Source organism: Ostrinia nubilalis, chromosome 3 (assembly GCF_963855985.1).
Source record: "Ostrinia nubilalis chromosome 3, ilOstNubi1.1, whole genome shotgun sequence".
In the NCBI taxonomy this organism is placed as follows: Eukaryota; Metazoa; Arthropoda; class Insecta; order Lepidoptera; family Crambidae; genus Ostrinia; species Ostrinia nubilalis.
In genome coordinates this window covers 2,751,634-2,774,980 of record NC_087090.1, presented here as the reverse complement: position 1 = coordinate 2,774,980, position 23,347 = coordinate 2,751,634, and the positions used below count along the sequence as shown (strand labels likewise).

The 23,347-nt window shown below is 39.3% G+C and overlaps 1 protein-coding gene across 3 annotated transcripts in view; it reads right to left on the bottom strand.

The window, feature by feature from the left end:
• Window positions 1-8,186: 8,186 nt before the first annotated feature.
• LOC135087583 (insulin-like growth factor-binding protein complex acid labile subunit) overlaps window positions 8,187-23,347 on the bottom strand; it is a 344,347-nt gene continuing 329,186 nt past the window's right edge. For 2 of the 3 annotated variants that reach the window (XM_063982312.1, XM_063982313.1), the window contains 2 exons: window positions 18,997-19,056; window positions 10,581-12,210 (listed from right to left, as the gene is read on the bottom strand). In XM_063982312.1, coding sequence (XP_063838382.1) covers window positions 10,675-12,210; window positions 18,997-19,056 — 1,596 coding nt within the window. In that variant the 3' untranslated portion in view covers window positions 10,581-10,674. Of the gene's footprint in view, window positions 12,211-18,996; window positions 19,057-23,347 lie in introns of all 3 variants that reach the window. The other variant, XM_063982314.1, reaches the window with a different exon arrangement.

Below are 23,347 nucleotides of genomic sequence, written 5' to 3'. Positions count from 1 at the left end.
TACCGTACCTTCAGTCAAATTCTGTTATTATTTAATCTTTGAAATTGCATTTCCGCCCATCTTTAGCTTACTCCTAGTACCTTTCCTGGTACCACCAGGAGTAAGATTGAATTGTGTTCCGTATAAAAATAAGCATTTAGTAACCAGTTTGTAAGTTCACCATAAGCACCAATAAGGCCTCATAATTACGGAGCCGCAGCGCGTGATGCGGTACTTATTATCGCACGCATAAACACAAAAAATATTGATGCGAGACGGGTGAAGTGGTGGTGCCAGCATCTCTTCCAGCGGTGAATCCCGCAACAATAAACGCCGTGTGAGACGCATCGAAGCCATCCGCAGGATTCGGCTGCAAATAACGTTCCATTTCAAGAATACGCGTCTTAAATCGCTTTTCCGTAAAAGCACTCATGCACACACAATGCCAATGTTTGAACTCAGTACGTCGCACAACGTACGATGCCCGGCGTCTCCGTAAATGAGGCCTTAGTTTTATTTCATTTTTTTATTTTAACAATTTGTTGAGTAGTCATTGGATACAGAGGCGTTCACATCATATTTTACAAAATCCTTGCAAAATGGCTCCTATTTAAAATGCTGAGAATTTAAAACAATTCTAAAATAATAATAATAACAACAATAACAACAACAACAAAAAACGTACATTTTGACAAACATTTTATTTAGTAAGGCAAGCGCTCAAAGAAAGGCCAACGCGGAAGCAAAAGTACTAGGGAAACATCAGTCCTTGAGCTTAAGCATTTTGGGTTTTCAGTTTCTTTTACGAAACCCTAATAGACAGTGATTGTAAACATTTTTACTTAGAATTTTTTTTGGTGGCTTGTTTTGAGTTTGCACATTTGCATAGTAACGGTTGGCACCTTTTAAACCCGCGCGTTCGCGGGGGCGAGTGGGGCGCCTTATTACATTTTTCAATGAGGATCAGTACTGTTGTAGAAAACGCAATAAAACTAGTATCTACGTTAATCTTTAAGACATAAGAAAGATATATCTTTTTGAATTATCCAAATCGGACCATTACTTACGAAGATATTAAGTAATAAACATAGGCCGTTTTTGCCGCTAAAAGTCAACGTACGCAGGGCCGCGTGACGTCATTATATCCGAATCGAGCGCAGCCGGCGTACTATTGCGATGGAAAATATTTTTTTCCAGGTAAACTATCAGTTTTAGAAAAAAACTTTTAATAACATTTATTCATCAAAATAAAGTAACCCATCGACCAGTAATTTTTAAAAATAAAAATTGTGAAAAATAAGAATTGCTATGTCCAAAGACCACATTTTCATAGGATTCGATGGAATGCGGAGACGCGGTTGGGGTGAGTGTAACTTTATGATTGTTTGTATTGAACATAATAATACATAATATGAGTGCTAATAACCAGTTTCTGGCCTAGGGGGAGGCTAGGGGGGGGCTAGGGGGGGGATAAGTAATACCCAACTTTTAGCCTGGGGGAGGGGCAAGCCTTACCCAGCTTCTGGCCTTGGTGGGAGGGGGGAGAGGCAAGTCATACCCAGTTTCTGGCCTGGGGGGGGGGGGGGTTAAGTCATACCCAGCTTCTGGCCTGGGGGAGGGGGGGGGTCAAGTCATACCCAGTTTCTGGCCTGGGAGGGGGGGTAAATCATACCCAACTTCTGGCCGAGGGGGAAGTCATGTCGGGGCGGGGGAGTCATACCCAGCTTCTAGGCTAAGATTAAATAATTTCCAGGAGGGGAGCAGCTGTCCTTTCCTGCAGCAGCTGGCCCGCCCATGGGAACGGCGAATAGATAGGTAGGTATGTAGGTTAAAGTCAGAAAAACTAAATAACAGGTGGGCATTGCGTGTACATCGAAATGATCTTCATAGCAATGTCTTGCTTGTAGCCTAGGCAGAGTGTATCTGCCTCAGCTATACCTTATTGTTAGAAGTAAATAAATTAATACTTATACATTTTTATATTTATTTGGAAGAAGATATGACTAACAACACTTATGAACACTTTATTTGAATAAATCGCCAAATATACCACCGCGGAGACCCCAATCGCGTCTCCGCGTTCCATTGAATCGTATGAGCGTATGGATTTTTTGCGATATTTTTCACAATTTCTATTTTAAAAAATTACCTATCGATAGCTTACTTTATTCTGATGAATAAATGTCATTACAAGTTTTTCTCTAAAACTGATAGTTTGGCTAGAAAAAAATATTTTCTATCCACGCAGTACGCCGGCAGCGTTCGGATCGGATATAGTGACGTCATCGGTCCCGCGCCGGGCGGTCAGTGAACTTTTTTAGTAATTTGGCCATAACTTCGTCAATTTTTGTCGTAGAACAAAAATTTTTGGACTGTATGTTAAGGATTTCTTAGCCCTATAAATCTGCATTCACAGCTAAAAATCGAAATGATCCTCATTATCCCAAAAGTGAAATTTTAAGTTGGTATGAAGAACATGACGTCATACTGTAGCATCGTATCGTACAACTCCGTGTAAGTTTTTCCCTCCATTCGATAAAATTTGTCGTAACAGAAAAATCAAAAAACATTAACTACTCACATCCATAATCATTATTTCAAAACACATAAATACCTAGTCAATGGTAATACTAACTTATCATCAGGTGAGATCGCGGCCAAATGTTTAACTATTCATTTAAAAAATATGTTTTTATTTACTCATAAACCTTTCTTTAATAAATTTCAAAATCGCCTCGTACTTTTAAACTTAAAATCTTAAAAATCAATGAAAAATTAAAATAATACCCAAAGAAAATGTTGGCAACCTCATTAGTGGGCAGACGCTCGGGAACACCACCCCCCGCCCCATCTAACGGCTAACTCGTGCGCAGCGCTGCGCGCCTGGTGGCGCCTGGTACACAATGGGCCGAAATATGCATTGCGTACTTATTCCGGACCAACAATATTTTTTTATTCACAAATAATTTTAAACATGCCTTTTGTATGTTAAACTTTTGGTAGTACAAATACTCTTAAGATTGTGTATGTAATTCTAACTCAGCAAACTCTTGCTGTAAACGTAAACTTATTACAAAGGTAATGCTAGAACATAATCACGGGATGATAATTACTTTAATATGCTTAAACTAAACAAGGCGGCTGAATAAAGGTATGGGAGAAATACTAAGTAGGTGCGCGTTATTGACACTGATATCAGAACGCCTAAACATTGAGGCTCAGTCAATGAGAAGGTGACCTTTGTTCCTTAACTCGCCGAGCCTATTATTTACTTTGCGTGTTTGAACACAGTCACTCAATGTTTTGTTAAATTTATTAATTATCTCTTTGTCAAACAAAATAAATCAAAAATAGCACAAAAAAGCACAACTATTTGAATTGCATACTCATCTGTTTTCGGAATGCAGATCATAGATTTAAAAAGATAGCTAATTCTGGTTTTACATTATTTGTAGAACAGTCATGTTTCTGATGTTGCAGTAAGTTAAGAGGACTGTTTATTATTAACAGAGATGCAATTAATGTTCCCGTGTAAACACGTTTAGGATTGTTATGTTAAGTAGGTAACTAAATTTTACAATATTTTTTCGGGTATGTTGGTGGGTGGGGCTTGTCACTTGACACCTTTTGACAAGCAGTTTCATATTAATTATGAGACATTTGGACATAGACTTAAAATTAAGTTAAAATTTAGTTACCTACTTTAACTACTTAGTACGTGTAAATAAGTCTTAGGCTGCTTTTGCAAAAGTGAAAATTATTAAGGGACGTTTTAGAATGTTGATATGAAAATAAATCTAAGAATTCAATAACATTTCTTTATTTTAAAATGAGACGCAACTTGGTAGACAAAGTAGGTACATAAACGACATTGCGACATTCCTTTACCTGGGAAATAAAATCATTCGAAATGTTGCATTGTCATAATAAGAAGTTGCAAAAATTTGGCATGTGGCACGATCCCGTTCGCACCACTTTCCACTGTGCGGAAGCGCCGAAAGATCGCGACACCGGCCGTCGGCTCTTCTTTGATTTAGTCGTTCATATGCTTCGTGCGTGATCGGTGTGTTTTCCTATCGTTTAACTACTTTCGAAAGCTTTGTGTTTTGTGTTGTTTTGCTACAATAGCAATGTTTTCTAATTTCGAATATTATGAGATGATGTTGTGTGTGGGTCGAGCTGATGGAAATTTAGTTCAAGCCCGTGAACTTTATCGGGAACAGTTTATCGAAGGTAGACCGGCGGCTGACCAGCGACGGCTTCCGTCGTATCAGTATTTCCTTGATATGGTGACACGTCTCCATTTTACGGGCTCTTCATCGATCGGGTTCTAGTGGACGCCCGTCCGTGTCGTCACGAGTGATGACGGGTGATGGGATGACGGTCACGTCATCATCATCCGTGGACCATAATTTTGAATGCTTGTTGTTTTGTTAACGACGTGCGTGTAATTTTTTTCTCCGTAGGTATTAAATAATACCTAGTAAATACTAGGCGCACAGAATGTTTTATGAGGCGTGGCCGGGGGCGTGAACATAGAAAGTTGCTCCTGGTCACCCCTGGTCACTCCTGGTAGGACAATGAACCCAAATTAGTGATGGGAATTTTTATAATCGATATTTTTATTTTACATTAATTTACCCAAAATTAGAATATGTCGCTATGATTGTAAGAAATTAACAAGGGACTCTTTATAGACGTTTATTAAACACCCTTCAGTTATTAGGGGTTTTTTTGAAACACCCTGTAATATTATTATACTCCAAATCGCACTAATTTGACTTTAGAGCAATTAGTCAATGGCCGGCGCGCGCATTGTTTACATATCCGTCAGATTGACACTTTATAATTAAATTATGCCGTCTTGTGCCGTTCCAACATGTAAGAATGCTACTGGAATTACGAAGAAAGTGCATGGGATCATGTTTTATCCGTAAGTAGCACATTTCCAATTCATTTTAATTAAATAATAATTTTCAAAAAAAATCACGGTTGTATTTTGTAAGTGTTGCCACAGGTCAACGGAATATTTTACCCTACTTTTTTATATTGAATTACATTTGTCTATAAAAAATTCACGCGTTAATTTTGTTAGCGTTACCACAGAATAATGGAATATTTTCCCCATCCTTTTTGTTTTAATTAGTTTTTAGTGTAATTTCATCCATGACATGACAACCTGATTAATTAAATTATAAGTGTCACTTGTGGTCTAAACTGAATAAATATTTTTGATTTTGATTTGATTTTAATATATTGAATTAATTTATAATATTATTCCCTAATAATGAGGAGATAATAAATTACTATCGTGAATTTCATACTTTCTCATTTATTCAAAAGTAAGGCATTGGTATCAACAGATCAGCAGCAGCAATATTTGTATATTTAATAATAATTTTAAGTAATTAATTATTGCTTACATACTTACTCTGATTTTCTTTCAGGATACACAGCCAGAGTTGCCTCGCAATCAAATTCAAGTATTGGTGATGTTTTTGATTTGGATTCTATTTTTGACTCCAAGAAAAGTTAAACTAAAAGCACTACTGCGCCGTAAACAAATGTTTTGTTGTCGATATGTTTACATAATAAAGAACCTTAAGTTTCTTTTTTGTTTTACTTGGCATTCTAAAATTTATACTCGACTTTTGTAATTGACTTTTAAATAACATATTATACCTACATATAGTATATTACACTATTTAATAGAAATAAATAATCATCTACACTTAGTTACTTCGGAGTAAAAATTAAATTCATAGGTATGTAGGTACTATCTATGCCTATGGCCAGTCATGTCGTCTCGTTCTATCGCAAAGAATCACCATTTGATAAGAGCGAGAGCAAAAACGGAAATGGATAGTTAACACTGTGGCCGTGTGTACTTATTTCACTTACTTATTTTTTACTTGTTTAACATCTCTTTAAAAAATTACATAATTTTACCCCAAAAATGGGGGTGTCACACGGCGCTAGTAACACTAAAGGGGGTAGAGGGGCGCGGGAGGGGAAGTATTTTGGACACAAGTTGCCGCGTAGAAATGTTATCGAACACTCCTTCTGGTTTGTTCTGTATTCTGAGACAAAAAGTTAATTTTAACGAAAGTTGTATTTTGAATTTTTGCTTTTGAATTTAGGTTTTCGTAAGTAAAAAAAGTTGCACCATAGGTTAAACTGCACAACTTGTGGTTCTATTACGATAATGTTCCTGATAGCTTATTAACACAAATTAAGGACTTATTTACCTACTAGCTTTCCGCCCGCGGCTTCGCCCGCGTGGAATTTTGTCTGTCACAGAAAAACTTTATCGCGCGTCCCTGTTTCAAAAACCGGGATAAAAACTATCCTATGTTCTTTCCCGGGACTCAAACTATCTCTATGCCAAATTTCATCAAAATCGGTTGCGAGGTTTAAGCGGGAAAGCGTAACAGACAGACAGACAGACAGACAGACAGACAGAGTTACTTTCGCATTTATAATATTAGTTGGGATGGGATTTGTTATACTTTCTGCTAATTATCTGTAAATACGATTACTAGAGTTGATTACGTTATTCGTGCCCATGATGTTTCATGTCATTTGCGGCTTTTTCAATGTTATCTTCGAAAACACTAGGCAATAGGAACGTTTTGTAGTGGTATTTCAGATTATTTAAGACATGCTCTCCTAGTACTTTTCGGCCAAATACTAACTTTCGCAAAATGCAGCGTAGGATCTGTGTCATAAGACTTAATTTAAGTTGTGCTTGCTCCTGTTTGTTTGTGTCAAAAGAAGTACGGATAAGAGAGATAGCATTATAATAGGGTTTCATTCTAACTTAGTGTGAGAATGACGCTACGATCTTGTTGCACATGGATATTTGCACTAAATGTCATTGCCGGCGATTTTGATTGGCCAAGCTAATGTTAAAACGATTTCTATTGGTCATTTCATTTTGCCTTTACAAAAACCGAAGGCACCAAGATCGTGTCATTAGGTCACATGGTTACCTCTGTGCGTATTCTGCTCTCATGGTACTTTTGTGTTAAAACAGTTACCCGTCTGTGGCTTGGAGCATCTGCTCCCAAGCTCCCAACGCACAGAGGGACGATCTTGTTGCACATGGATATTTGCACTAAATGTCATTGCCGGCGATTTTGATTGGCCAAGCTAATGTTAAAACGATTTCTATTGGTCATTTCATTTTGCCTTTACAAAAACCGAAGGCACCAAGATCGTGTCATTAAGTCACATGGTTACCTCTGTGCGTATTCTGCTCTCCTGGTACTTTTGTGTTAAAACAGTTACCCGTCTGTGGCTTGGAGCATCTGCTCCCAACGCACAGAGGGACGATCTTGTTGCACATGGATATTTGCATTAAATGTCATTGCCGGCGATTTTGATTGGCCAAGCTAATGTTAAAACGATTTCTATTGGTCATTTCATTTGGCCTTTACAAAAACCGAAGGCACCAAGATCGTGTCATTAAGTCACATGGTTACCTCTGTGCGTATTCTGCTCTCCTGGTACTTTTGTGTTAAAACAGTTACCCGTCTGTGGCACGCGGAGCATGCTCCAGACTCAAAATGGCCGCATCTGTGGCTTGGAGCATCTGCTCCCACCCAACGCACAGATATTGAAATTTTTATTTTGTGTTTCTAGGCATAATGGCTACATGTACGTGTTCACTATAAACTTATAGGGAACTGGGCTGTATTTGTAGCAATTTTTTTTTAAAGAATTCCATTCTTTGAAGGGTCTTATTAATACCCTAGAGTTCCAGGAAATCAAAAAGAGCACGTTGTATTAGGTATACCTATATTACGCTGATAAATGTTTCTGAATCCTGATAACTTATTTAAGAACTTATCTACCTAGCTACCAATTTGCTAAGCAGCCTAGTTATTAGCGATTTTGCTTAGACCTTAAAATAAGGAAACGTCTTAAAGAAGCACTCAGTAGTAATACCATGATAATACCTATAATACTGTAATATTCAGTAACATTCAGTAATTTTGTAGTTGATATTACTTTTAAGGCATAAAAAGTAGAAATTTTGCTATAAGCACGGGTATTGAACCCGCGACTTCAAGTGAAGCAGCAACTGCGCAAAATTGGTCATCTGTACCCCGAGCACGAATAACTCGTACCTAATCGATTGTTTGCTGTCACAAGAGATTTTTTCTTTGTTAAAAAGACAGAAGGAAAATAAAAATAAAACACAATTTCGAATTTGAGGTATGTTATATTTATCGAGTTTGTATGTAGGTTATAACTACAATAAAGTACAGAAATGACCGATGATCTATTACAATGTCGTGAAAGTACACTAATCACAATTTCTCATATGTATTCATCATTTTCTTGTATACTTTTTAGGCATTCAGTAGGCACTAACGCATGCCTTTGTCGCTTAGTCTTTAATTTCTCAATATTTACAATAAAGAAATGTCACCATAAGATCAGATTATATGGTGTAGGTCCTTACTCAGTTGTAGATAAAAGGATATAGTTTATGGCCAACAAGAAGCAAGAAATTGTTATCAAGAAAATCCTGAGATTATTGATATGATGGATCAGATTTTTCATGTTTTTTTGACATTGAGTTATTTACACTGGTCGAATTTAAATCCAATCTCATACAAAACATTGAACATCGACAGACTAATAAATTAACTAAAATATATGTATAGGTACTATTAGGTAGGTACCTACTTAGCTGCCAAAAATTCTTACTTCTTGTTGGAAATAAACAGTCAATGTAAAAAGGGATTCGTTTAAGAAAATATCCTTCTAGTAAAAGGAAAACGTGTGTTTTACACGCTACGATGATTTTATAGATAGTTTACTAACATGGCGTTTGTTAAAGACAATTTTAGAATGCATAAAATAAGTACAACAAACTTGTCTTGATTGTGGGCACACTGGATTTTCCACATCAAGAGATATTGCCCCAATATGTTCAAAAAAATACATAATTAATATTTGACACGACAAACAACCCTTAACTAAAATATTAAATAGATTTACATATGAAATGAAAAAAGTTTTAATGAAGTATGTTGCGTAATTGTTTTTTACTTATTTGCATTACATTACAATGCAACAGTTTACAGTGCACCGGCTATTTTGAACTCTTTTTATTGCTTCGTATTCGTATATCATATTAATTAATCCAGAAATTAAGTTTACCTACCTAACGATCTTTCACATCTGTGGTTACTTAATTTCTCGACTATCTATTTTATATTTAAGTCTAGAAAACATTTGGTTTTAATAAAGCAATCTAATCTATTTCCTCAGACAGCAAACATACACACAGTCTTCATTTTGTAATAACAAAAACAATGGAGTAAATGAAAACGGTAGCTAGTTTAAGAAATGATAACTTAAAAAATAAAATAACAACTGCGCAGCTCCAGCGATATATGACACAGTAAATAAGTAGGGCAAGTAATTCCAACAATCTTAATAAGTAAATTGCAATATTAGGATTGAGCATTACACAAATGGATGAGCCAAGCGAAACAACGGGTGCTCCTGTACCTACACAATACGAAGTCGGTGTAAGTGGATATTATACAATAATAGTGACAGAAGTACGAAATCTCATAAGTAGGATATCAGTCGATATAGCAAACAATACAATATCAGAAATACCGAAATAATTTTATGATAATTTTAGAAGAACAAGATCGTATTAAATTTTATAAATTTCTCAATATAGTATAAATATATTTACATCATTATCTCTAATATTCTTCATATTGGTGTCTTATTTAACGCACACTTAATTTATTCATTTATAAATAAAATATTAGACATTAAAAGATTTCTTATGGAATGGTTTTTGTACAAAATCAAATACAAATTCCACCGCACTGGTAGAAATAATTACAATCACATGTTTGCGATGGCGGCGCCGCACTCGTGCGCACACCCGGCCGCGACTAGCTGTACATTGTACGACTCGATGAAAGTCACACTTCCATGCCCGACAACCCATTGAAAAATAGATCCATCACTACTTAAATTTATAATTTACAAATAAGGTACTCTTTTAAACCGAATTACGATATAGGATAGTCCTCACTGGTCTTACGTACACCGGACCCGAGTCACTAACGTCACTAACCGCTCTAGAGCACTACGTCCCGTCACATCAGTCCGTCCATAGAAAACTTAATGGAATGAAGATTTATTGCTAGAATTACAAGATCACAAACGATTGAGGAGAGTCCGTGGCGCGAGCGCGGCTCAACAGTTGAAGGTGTTGGAGTGCGCGCAGGCGCGGTAGTCGTCGCGCGCGTAGGCCTCCGGGATCACGGAGTACTCGGGCTCGCTGTAGTCGCTCTCGCGCAGCTCGCGCTCGGCGCGCGGGAAGCCGAGGATGGTCTCGGAGTTGCGCAGGTAGCCGTTCTCCTGCTTGCGCGAGTAGCGCGTGTCCAGGTTGCGCTGGAAGTTCTCCGGGTGGCACACGACGCCGTTCCGGTTGTTCTTCTTGTCCGGCAGCGAGCGCAGCGACCCGTTGTTGAGGTGGTGCGCCGGGGCGCCGTTGTTGAGCGTCATCGGCTGGTGGCGGGGGTCGCCGCCGATGTACGTGAATCCGTTGGCGGGGAGAGTGCCGCCGCCGCCTCCCGAGCGCTGCGGCCGCCGGGCGGAGCCCTGGCTGCCCGACATGAAGAACACGCTCGGGGAGGCGTAAAGCTCTAGCTACAGTTCCGTCACCGGAATCGGCCTGAGGCCGGGCGCGTGCTGCGGCGGCGCCGGGTACTGTGACGGGTGGATGCCCCGCACTATGCAGTCCTCCTCCGTGGAGATGGGCTTGTGGTACTCGAGGTTCTTGCGACCCTTGTTCCACTTGTAATCCTTCAGCTTCTCCTGCATGCTCTTGCGGTATCTATACAAAATTAGCACTAGAGTGACGATTGTGGCCACGCAAGCCACGACGATTATGCCAATGATAGTCTGCTGCCGCGTGTCGTGGAGCATGCAGCCCAAGTCCTCAGCACCGAGGTGTTTCAGATTCCTTTCTTTTACATTGTCCGGAGCCGCACATTGAACTTGAGTGAAGTTTGTCTTTTCAGTTAACAATTCTTGAAGCCAAAGAATTTGACAATCACAGAATATGGGATTGTCGCTCAAATCCAGTTGTTTCAGCTCCTTGCCGATAAAAACCGAGTCACTCAAGGTCACAATAGCATTATCCCTCAGAGACACGTGCTTTAGTTTTGGCAAACCTAACAAAGTAGCTTCTTCGATGATTGACAATTTCTTGTTATTAATCAGAGTTACTGTTTCCAAATTAATGTTGTCCTCGAATGCTCCTTTTTCGACCCTCTCCAGTATTGGTGAGCCCACAATTTCAAGTAACTTGAGATTTTTCAAGCCTTTGAATGAGTGACTTTCTAACACGAAAAAGTCGTTTTGTCCAATGTACAATTCCTCTAATCTCGTAAGACCAGACAATTGCTGTGTCGGTACAACATTTAACCTATTTCCAGACAGGTTGAGGCTCCGTAATCCAGGAAGTCCTCTGAAAGCGTCTTCACTAATATTTGAGAGTCCAGCTCCATTCAAATCTAGAACTGCCAGCCGGTTCAGCCCAGCAAACGCATCGTCTGGCAGAAACGAGAACGCGTTAAGGCCAACATGTAACTCGGCGAGACTTCCCAGTAGACTGAAGGAAGTCGTAGGCACTGAACTTAGTTGATTGTCATCTAAATATAGTATTCTTAAGGCAGAGAGTCCGGCGAATGCTCTGGGTTCTATTCTAGATATTCTGTTTTGTCCTAGATTAAGTTCTTCTAATCTGGGGAGGGTTGAGAAGACTCCATTCGTGAGTTCCTCGAGGAAATTTCGTTTTAAGTTCAGTACTGTTAGGGAATTGAGGCCTTGGAAGGTGGTGTTCGTTACTGAGGATAGTTTGTTGCTGTTGAGGTGCAACTCTTGCAGCTTGCGTTGATAAGCAAAGCTTTTTATGGGTATGTTGACGAGGTGGTTCTGGGAGAGGTCGAGGTGTTGCAGTTCCGCGTAGAACTGCATGGAGCTGTCGATGGTTTTGATTTTGTTGTTGCGGATGATGAGCCGCTGGATGGAGGGGTTGAGCGCGATGGGCAGCACGTCGAGGCGGCTCTCCTGGCACACCACCACGAGCGTGTCGTCGTTGCAGCTGCAGCCGCTGGGGCAGTTGGCCAGTGCCGCCGCGCCGCTGCGCCACACCACCAGCTCCAGTGACAATAACACCACCTGGAATACACAAAACAACATTTTACCAAAGGAAAGCGAAACAAAACACTCAAGTTAAGCTAATTTACGAATTCATTCAAGGGACTCGGCTTTTATGAGAGCACGAGTTAACGAACGATCGAGTGAAAGCCCGTATTTTGTACTTCAATTTCGCGATGTCATTACGCTAATAGAAGCGCTGTTTGTTTTGGCAATAGAACTCCCCGTCGACGGAATTCAAATGATAGTAGGCGTTACCTACACGTTACTCCGAGATACCTGGTATTAATAGGATGAAGGAATATAGTTAATGGCGGGCCCGTAAAAATAAAATAGAACCGATGTAAGACGAGAGGCGAGGTTCGCGGAGGCGAACGCAAAAGGGAAAATAAAATGATATTGGAATGGGAATTTTGCGCAGTTTTAATTTATTAAAATGCGCTCCTCCGAGGTGCCTGGGGCAGCTTCTTTGCTTCAAAGACTAGCACTTTTATTACGTTTCCTCTTTTCAACAATTAACAGCAAGATCCGAGTGGGAGCCGAGATTCGACTTTGGATTGGAATTACAAAGTCGACTTTAATTCTGTTACACTGAGATTTCTGATAGATGCGATGCCGACAATCCCTCGTCCTTTGGAAGACAAAGCTGAAAGTAGTTTGGCGCATAAGTAAGCTTATTAGCATTTTATGGAGCAGCGGGACTTGGAGACTCAATTGGAAATCCAAGATAGCATCGAGCATATTTCAAGTGTTTGTATTGCTTTCTTTGCTATCCGTACTCTGCATTCGTTTGGAACAAAAAATATTGACTTCATTTTCTACGTGAGTAGATTTCGATTGTTTTAAAATAGTTCACCGAACGCTGAGATAGCTCTGCTGGGAGTGTATTTATATGTGCAGCTGATACGAGTAATACTACCTACGTACTCGTGCCATTATTCAAAGGGTATTTTTTCTCGGTGGCGGGCGCGCAACCAGAAAGCTTTTTGAGGTTGGCTTTTACGTCGGCTCTTAACACTGCTGAACACGTTTTCCGATGAAAATGGACGAAATGTGTGATACGTTACCGACATTCGTGCGTAGGTATCTAGTGTTTTTTGCGGGAACAAAAGCTTGTGTATTGGCAACATTTTGCATTCCATTTGCGCGTATCTGTTGTCCGTTTATGCGGCGTTCCCGGTGCAAATCAGAATCAAAACCCGATATGCGGCGTTATTTGCAGGCGGCGGGGCCGACACCGGTGAAATTTCCGCTAAAATCCAATAAACGGTGGCCGACATATTGCGATCTTGCCGCGGCCATGTTTTGAATGCGCGCGTTTTTTGGTGCATCGCGTCAGATAAGCAAGCCAATGGTTTTACAGCCTAGTGAATTGGTGCAATAAAATTATACTAATACCTTTATAAATTACTAAGGTGCTTATTTTTGTTTAATAAAACTCACCAATCTGACAGACCGGTTATTTTTTTATGTAAGTTAAATTGCGATTTTAAACAAAAAATAGAAATAAAGCGTTATGAATGAAACTGAATAGACCTTGTAGATTGTAAGTACTAAAGATTACTGCCTCGAAGTGCAGGTGCACTCAAGGGCAAAGTGCAGTGGCCGGGTTATGTCGGCGCGGGCGCAGACGCTCGGCCGCCGCGCACTGACGCCATTGTTTTCTGACCGCACGCGCAGCGGACCCTCATGGACAATCTAGCCGTATTAGCAATGCGAAGGTATAACTAAGGAAATAGGTAAAACTTGAAATTGGCGAATGTAAAAATTCGAATTTCTCGTGGGCGGTAGTTAAGTCCTATGTAATTTTATGCATCATCATGTAGGACTTTTGGTGGAAAATATTATTTGAAACGATAAATAAAGACTAGAGTCATGTGAGAAGTGTAATGTTTGTAAGTAAATAAATAATAACAGTCCAAAGTGATAAAGTTTGCTCACTAATAAAGGCGACGAAGACGATGCACACAAACTTTTTATTCCCACATTTCATCAACCGTAAGTGATTGGATGTTTTCCTTTCAATACAGCGTCGATCTAAGCTCGCGTAAAATTCTGAGCATGCTCAAATTGCTCAACACGCAACAAAGCAAGCAGGGACGCGGCATAAACTACTGCGACATAGTAGTTGACGAGCGGCTGTAATGAATTGGATCGACTTTTGTAGCTCGTAAACTCGAAATGAATTTTTGAGCTGGCAAGAAGATAGGTTTTATGGGGTTAGCGTTTTCATATGAAATTGGCGGACATTGTCGGTGAAGATTCCAAACATTGACTAGCAAAGAAACGATTTCAGAAGGCTAGGGAAGAGCTGCGCAGTAGCTCTACGCAATTTAAACACAGCAAGATTGCATAAAGACACTTAATATTGGTGTGGTTATGGTCCCACATTAAGAGTGACATTTTCCTGCTTTCGTTTCTTGATACTCAAGATTTATTTCCCTGCACCTATTAGGATTCAATCGGAATAGGTACATACTCCAAAAATACATCTCCTGAATGCCCAGACGTGGAATGATTACAGTCTGTTGTAAGGAAAGGTGACTTCCTCGTTTGTATTACAGTTATTTTCAGCTTAAAAACAAACAACACAAGATAGCAAACAACCTGTAATTTTGTCCTGATTGGTCATCAAACTTGTTCTCTTCCGGCAGCTGTTAAGCACCCACGAGTCATATTCCCCGTTTCTTTTAAAAAGGTATTACCTCTCATTATTCATAACTGGAGGCGCTAGGAGGCACCTTGCTCATATTATAAGGGCTCGATTTAAATGCAAATTCGCGACCACCTATTTCGGACCGCACTCCGCACTTCTGATCCTTGGCGCTGTCATTAAAACGGTGGAAAAAAGAATGTTTTAAATTATGGACTTTTACAATCTGCCAGATGTACTCGTACCTACATATATTAAGTTAGATTTTATCTTTACATTTTTATGTAATTTTGTACTTATCTAGACATTTTTTAAGTACGTAATCTGAAAATAAATTATTGCGATAAAACATAACGTTTTCTGTTCTAAATGTTATCCATCAATGAAATGCATACCCTCACGGAATTATTTACGGAACCCGCGCCCATCAACCCTTTATGGCGACACTCCTTTATTCAAATTGGCAAGTAAATTCTAGGGGATTCTGATTAAAAATGCGAGTTGCGAAGACGGCTGAGGGCGGACACCGAATTACAAATTCAGTTCGGAAATTAGGTCGGTCCGAATATCGTTATGGAGTTATTAAAATTATTCCGCCACTGCGATTTATCATATTTAACTTTGTACATTTTAGCAAAGAAAACATTAATTTTCATTTTGGGACGACGTCGGAATAACTCCGCATTAAATGTAACGGTGGGATGAAATTAAATTGTTTTTTGACAAACAGGCGTAATTAAAGAATAGGTAACTCTTCTGATAACATTATATTTTAAGCGAATATGGAATAATTATAAGGATGTTATTGCTTATTCATTAAAATATTTCAGAATGTAAGTAACAGAAATTACATAACAAATTAAAGACTTGCTAAGTAAGTTTTTGAGATTTTTCGAAGAGAGAATTAAATTATTTTGTACTTCTACCCCAACTGCACTGACGTCATTTTCTTTATTTTTGATTCGAAATACGAAATTCAACAGGATCTGTACCTCTAGTAGGAAAAACTTTCGAGTTCGTTTCGTTGCGTATTCAAAGTGTCATCGAAAAATTTTGTATGAAAAATTAAACAGCGCCCCCTATATTATAGCCGCCCTAGGGGGCGCTGTTTAATTTTTCATACAAAATTTTTCGATGACACTTTGAATACGCAACGAAACGAACTCGAAAGTTTTTCCTACTAGAGGTACTGTAACGAAAATACTTTGTCCTGGCCGCCGAGTACAGTCGTGCAGACGCACAATGGCGCTGGCCGCATATTTTATTCCTTTGCCTGTCAATATTTTAAAAGATCTACTCTGGAAAGGTTCTTTTCTTGGCATGTAACATGCAACCTTCCGTTGGTTATTTACCTTTGTTGGACCGGGTAAAGGCATTACGGGTCGGTATTGGTCATACCTAACACTGAACTACACTACACTGTATTTGGTCTACATTTTCAGCATTTTGGTGTTATACCAAAAAGTAAAAATAATTCCTTCTCAACTTTGACTGTACAACCTAGCCTTAGAAACTTTAAAGGCCAATGTATAACCCACTTAATTTTAAGCTGCATGTGTTAAACAAGGCTGTATGTTTCTTTAACAAAGATTAATAAAAAAAAAATGATCTTACTGTAGCGCTAGAGAGCCTGAGGTAAGGGAGCGGTATACGGGAGGGGTGACATTGACATTATGACGTGACAAATCTGAAGTCTCGCTGACGTTTGACCGTCACAAAATCACCCTCCCGTGCCGCACCCATCCACCAGGCACTAACTAAGCTAAACGCTATACCTTTAGTAGATTACCAATTAGTTTCATAAATAACAAGCTTTCCGCCCGCGGCTTCGCCCGCGTGTAATTTTGTCTGTCACAGAAAAACTTTATCGCGCGCGTCCCTGTTCCAAAAACCGGCATAAAAACAACCCTATGTCCTTTCCCGGGACTCAAACTATCTCTATGCCTTTCATCAAAATTGGTTCAGTGGTTTAGGCGTGAAAGCAAGACAGACAGACAGAGCTACTTTCGCATTTATAATATTACTATAAATAGTATAGATTGCATAAATAATTGAACAGTTTTTCGAAACCAAAAACAGAGAAACAATTTAGGACTCTAATAATATAGGGAACCACTCAAGGCGTTCAGACGATTGCCCTGACAGAGACTGATGGAAGTGAAGGTCTAACCCGTGCCCGTGGATAGAAACGTCACGTGATGAAATAACTTTTAATGACTAATGACTGCTGACTTTACTACGATGATCCTTCGCAAGTGGTTTTTAAATCTACATGTTTAGGCATCTAAAATTTAAAAAAGTAGCGTTTTTAATTAATAATAATAATTGATGGTTAACAAAAATTAGGAAAGTTGCACGTCAGGCGACTTTAGAAGCGTCCTTGTTGTTCAGGGGTTAAATCTACACTAATATTATAAAGAGGAAAACTTTGTTTGTTTGTTTGTTTGTTTGGTTGTAATGAATAGGCTCAAAATTCAAACTACTGGACCGTTTTAAAAAAATCTTTCACCATTCGAAAGCTACATTATCCACGAGTAGCATAGGCTAAATTTTATTTTGGAAAAAATAGGGTTCCGTAAAATATGTAGATAATGTAGTCCACGCGCGCGAAGCCGCGGGCGGAAAGCTAGTAAATAATAAAATAAAAATAATTTATTTTCAGACAATACAGTCCATAAAGTCAAAGTAAGACTCTCTCGACTTTGAAAATCTGAGTTCGATTCCCAGAAGAATACAGTTATGTTTATCCTGGATTAGGCAAATCGCGCGTGGTCCTTACAACAACATGATTTCACCCTATTAATACAAACAGGCAGAACGCAGAATAACCAAAATATTATGATAGGCGCACCAGATAAACCCAGTTCTACACGGGGTGAAAACAGGCTGTTAGGGCGGAATGCACTGCCGTATCTGAACCAATCATCTATTAATTAATGCGGTATGCTATATGCGTGCTAGCAAGTGAGTACGTTATGTACGAGTATGTATTTGCTATGTCTGTGTGGAACTGAAAGTCGTTGGCAATATCAACCACTCTCAAGAAATCCAGATTATATGTCATATTCTATAACTTTGTTTCATATTTTACATTATGAGACATCGTAATTGCTACGAATGTGTTTATCCGTTCAAATATTTATTAACTTACTGAGCAACTGCATTTAAATAGTTTCAGCATTCTCAATCCAATTTAAAAATAGCAACAAAAAGGCAACAATTGTTCAATCGCTCGATTTGCTGCAAACACACGCAGTTCCCGTTCCTGCCCGGAATCTCGCATCACGCGCTATTAGAGACTGCGATTCCACGAATTCACCCGCATGCATCCGACCAGCATCTTAAGACACACGTCGCAATAATAAAGCCTACAGACCGCAGCTCCCGGACCACTGGTGATTTTAAAATAGCGCATTTCAGCCCGCTTCATTTGTCGCTCACAAGCGGCCGGCAAATGATTTCAGAATTATGCAGATTCCGAGCAGCCGTGCGCCGCTTTAATAGGGCCCGTTAATTGTTATACGGCCGATTTGTTGTTGCACAAATAGACAATAATTCCGGTTAAAGCGTAACTGATTTAATTACGAATACGTACGGATAAATTACGCGCGGGCGATATATCGCGGTGCGTCACTGCGTTATCGATATTTTCATCGCGATTTATTGGCGCGCCCTGTAATTGGTAAAGCGCACCGAATATGCTCGCAGCGGAATAACTCGCAGCAAATAGATTTTTGTGTGAGCCCGATTGAAAAGTGAATCCGGTTTTTAAATTATTTTTTATTCATTAAATGAAGAGTTCTCGAAATGGAGCAATTGTTGAAATTTACAGTGAAATGCCAAAACTAGCGGTTGCATCGCGAGGACGTAATTAACGCACACGAAACAAACTTTAATGATGGCCGTGACGCGGTGTTATTATTGTGACCGGCATTTTCCCTGTGACATTAACTCTCCGCTGCGCATGAAGCAGGTAAACAAGCATTACTCCCGTGCAGAGAATCGCATCTGTTTCAATTAACTCCGAACTTTGCCGCTTCATTTGACATTCATTAGAGTTTGTAAAAGCCTTTGAATGAATAATCCTTGAATTTGACTTCCAAACTGCAGCACTGTCAAATTAGCTGGTCTTAATTAAAATGTAAAGTGCTCACCACAAAAGTGTTGGAGAGAAGGAACCGCGCGAGGCCTCGCCCGAAGCGCAGCGGCGCCATCTGCAAAGAACGAAGCGGATTAACGGGTGCACCCGATAATTTCAATCGAATGGCCGCTCGTTTGAGATGCAAATTCGATCGACGAAGTCCGATTAACGGAGTGTTCTTTGAAAGGAACAAAAAAGGTCATCAACAAAATTGGTTGACAGGAGAAAAAATGGGAGTTAAATATAGGTAGGTCGCACGCAATAGGGTGTGACATGTTTTTTGACGCACCTCGGTCGGTCGCTCATCATCGGCATTCGAGTTTCTATTTTACCATTAGTTCTAATAGAATTGACATTTATTTGTAAGATCAGTATTATGGTATTCATTCAAAAAGTAATAAACTAATACACCTGCAGCATAAATACTTCTCTCATATGAAGGATGTAATAAAAATTCCGCAACAAACTTGTGCCACGACAAAGTTTGCGCGATAGCGTGTTGTATCCAGTTTAGAACGCAGTATTGAATGAACTCGACTGCTAGCTAACGACTTATTTTTGCATGCTACACATATGATGCTGATTTCTAAGGAAAAGGTGATGTCATATTCGCTTTACTAGGTATTCTACGTAAGCTTTATTATTTACTTCAATATTGTCATGTCTCTTACGATTCCATATAGTGTAGTGTAGGTACAATCTATCTCTTCTATACCTTAATCTTCTTTAAAAGATAGATCATTTAATTCAAGTAACAAGTGCAAATCTTCACTTTCTCCTCAATGAAAAAAATCCCGTGAAGTCTACTTCCTACTATCCTACTAATATTATAAATGCGAAAGTTTCGATGTCTGGATGTTTATTACTCTTTCACGCTAAAACTACTGAACGGATTTTGTTGAAACTTTACAGTATTATTGTTTGTAAGCCAGATTAACATATAAGCTATAATTTATGCCGATCTGTGACATTAAATTTCACGCGGGAAGCCGCGGGCAAAAGCTAGTCTTTCCATAATACTACGCTAATACGTACCCTGTAAATAGTCGAGCGCACGCATGCAAGTGTCGGTTCCCACTAGGCATGCTATTACCGTCGCCATGTTTATAACAATTTCATTAGGGCACTCGCAAGTCAGCGTAATTGCGTAGCGCAGCTAGGACAGTAAATCAAATCAAATAAAAAAATCGGCAGTTATTTTTTAAGGAAGTTTGGCTCTACCAAACATCTCTTACTGTTTTTCATAGTTCAGCATTCAATTTTTTTTTAAATAATGAGGGTGAGTTTATGAGACGGGATTTGCCTGACTGTCAAGTGGCCCTCCTTAGACGAAACAGTCTGACAATGTTTAACCGCCATTTTTTATGCTGAAAAAAGCAGGCATTTAACTTCAATCACACCTGATGTTAAGTAATAAGATGCAGTTTAGTCTTGCTACATATCTGCCCTGTAAACGCATTACTCACTCTCGCCTTGACTAATGTTTTTGAGCATATGCAAATCTTCCTACTATTTAATAATCGGCCTACAACTTGATTGGTTTAATATCCTACTTCTGTATTAGGGCTGTGGTAATTGTGTGGTCAGTTCAAGAATCGGCAGCCATTATTCGCTTTTTAACCTGCTACTTTCCCATGCAATTTGCCGGTGTATAATTTCCGATGGGTTTTACGGCGGGCTCGTTAGGCCGCATGACTAGGGGGTTAACATTTATATAAGGATCTAATGCCTGTTCAGAAGTTTACACTAATAGACGTGTAATTTAGAATAAAAGCCGTGGGATTCGTTTGTTTGTCGTCGAAGTGAATGAAGACTTTACAATGATTGTGAATAACTAACGATATAACTACATTAAAATTAAGTGTGTTGAATGGGAAAATAAAGTTTATAGTATTTTAAAGTAAGTATCTATTAATTTCTCTTTTATTAATATGCGCTAAATTAACACTTAATAAATCAATAGATTCGCGTTCCTTAAAGAGGTAGAGCTAAGTTTAATAAAATAAAAAGAAAGGAAAGTAAAAATAGGTCAGATCATACGAGACTTTACGAGATGGAAGAGAAGTTGCCGTTATGCGTGAGCTAGGACATAAAATAATTAGATGCAGATTCGAAAGCAGACATTATGTTTGATACTGAATACCGCTGTTATAGTTAAATAATTTACACATAACTGAGAATTCCTTAATTATTAAAGCTCGAGAAATGCAGTTATTTCTTCATTATGAATTGAGTTTACCTTGGTAATGATATACCTTATAGCGCAGACGAGCGGTTTTAGAGCATTAAGGATTTTATCTACCTTCCTTTTAGGCTGAAGCTAGACATAAAGCCAGGTTTAGATGAGTCGTTTAAATTACCTACTCGAGCAAGCTACCGCTAACCAATGCTAGTCCAATGAGCATTTGAGTATTATAAGTTTATGTTACCGAAAAAAAAATATAGAGCTACATATTACTAGTATTACAAAGAAGGCAGCTTATCATGGCATAATTCATTGACCACCATTGCAGCGATTTTTTTGTTATTTTTTTTGGAAAGTTTGCAGTGGATGTTAGATGCCATTGTGTTTTGCCTGATGATTGAACAACGAGGCTGCTCCTTCAAAGTTCGACATGTTGTTAACTCCAGAACTAGCCTAGAGCCTCAATAGTGAGTTCTGACGAGCTATTATGCGAATGGTTTGAATGCCGTCCACAACGCCGGCTGTCCATCGGGTCGGTTATTTCGCAGGGAAATGCGATTTTAGCGGCCGTTGTCCCGAATGCCGGATATCAGAATATTGCGACTACGCAGGCTCGTTGGAGAACGTTCTCGTGTAGAGCAAATAGGTTAGGTCGGGTTATGAAGTTGTTATTCCGTGATTGGACCTATCGAACGACAACTCAGCATCGTTTTAGGCAGTTCAAAAGTTGACAAATTGATGTACTTAACTCTAATAATAGTAGCTGTTTTTGTCCACGCGACAACTAGCTTGACATTCGATGCGTGATCGATCATTGCTAAATGTTATTTTTTTTATTTATTACTTCACTACACTTTAGAACACAAAATGAAGACGGTTAATAACACCAGATTTGTATAGGGTGAAATTGCAAGGGCAGATTGACCATGCCTTCTGTTTAACTATTCTCTACGGAATCTTAGGCAGAATTTTTAGGGCGACCGCTATCATAGTCTAATAATACTTTTAAGGCATCTTTGGTTGTTCCATGCCAACATTAAGCATGCTTGTGCTTCATCTAAGTCATTGGTTCCCAAACTTATTTGTGACGCGCCCCCCTTCCACCAAACAAAAAATTCAGCGCCCCGCCTTCTCCAGTCAAGATGATTAATTGCTCGTATCTAGCAGTCTGGAATGCAGTCTCTGAGCGGTCGCAGGTTTTTTTTGTATTTAACTTTGGGAGCCAATGATCTAAGTAATAAATTCAAGCCAACAGATAGTGTAGAATCAGCAACGCCAACAATGTCCGCGGCCAAGCTTTGAGCTGCTAGAGTACCGACAAACTTCACTTGCCCCCGAATACTTGGCGTGCCACATCAAGACGTTCGTTACATTGATTACTTTGAAGCCAAGTATTTCTGTTATTGTTTCTGAGAAATACTTTAGAACTTGCGGGAAAAGCCTTTTCTGTTTATGAATTATATTTGATGCTCGTTTGATCCTAAAAGGTAAAATCTAAGCTTGATGTAGATATCCTTTGACTAAAAAGAATACAAAATTATTATCTTCCTAGGTAACCCAAACATATCCTCCAATTACTGATTTATTTAATTATTTATTATGCTTTACCTTAAAAAAAGGTCTGCCTATGTTATTTCATCAACCCACCAATCCAATTAAGTTCAACACGAGTGTTTCGGCCGTAACCAGAATTATGTAGGTAGCTCCACAAATACGAAAAAAGCGTTCGCTATTTTCGAATGTGCGAAACTAACCGCACGCAGCGCAGCACTAAATAGATAACCCTTTCAGTGCGCGGGGTCTATTTGGGATCATTAGCGCGCGTCATCGGGCGCTCGAGGCCCTACACCGTACATCCATTTCCGTATACCCCGTTCTTTCTATCTCTTTTGCTCTACTTGACAAGTTATCACGAGGGAGGGAGATAGATAAATGCGAAATATGGGAAACGGTCTTTCGGAGTAGGGCCTCAGAGTTGACGCGGCCTGAATGGCGCGCTATTCGCTGCGGAATTCCAGGCGAGTTGCTAACTTAAAACTTTTAGTTGGCGCGGTTTGTTTGCGGAGCCCGCTCGGTCATTACAACAGTGAGCGTGCGAAATTTCCGCTCTAAAGTAATTTGCTACGTCACTAGCGGTCCGAATTTAGGGAACAACGACCGAAACGTATTTACAGATGCA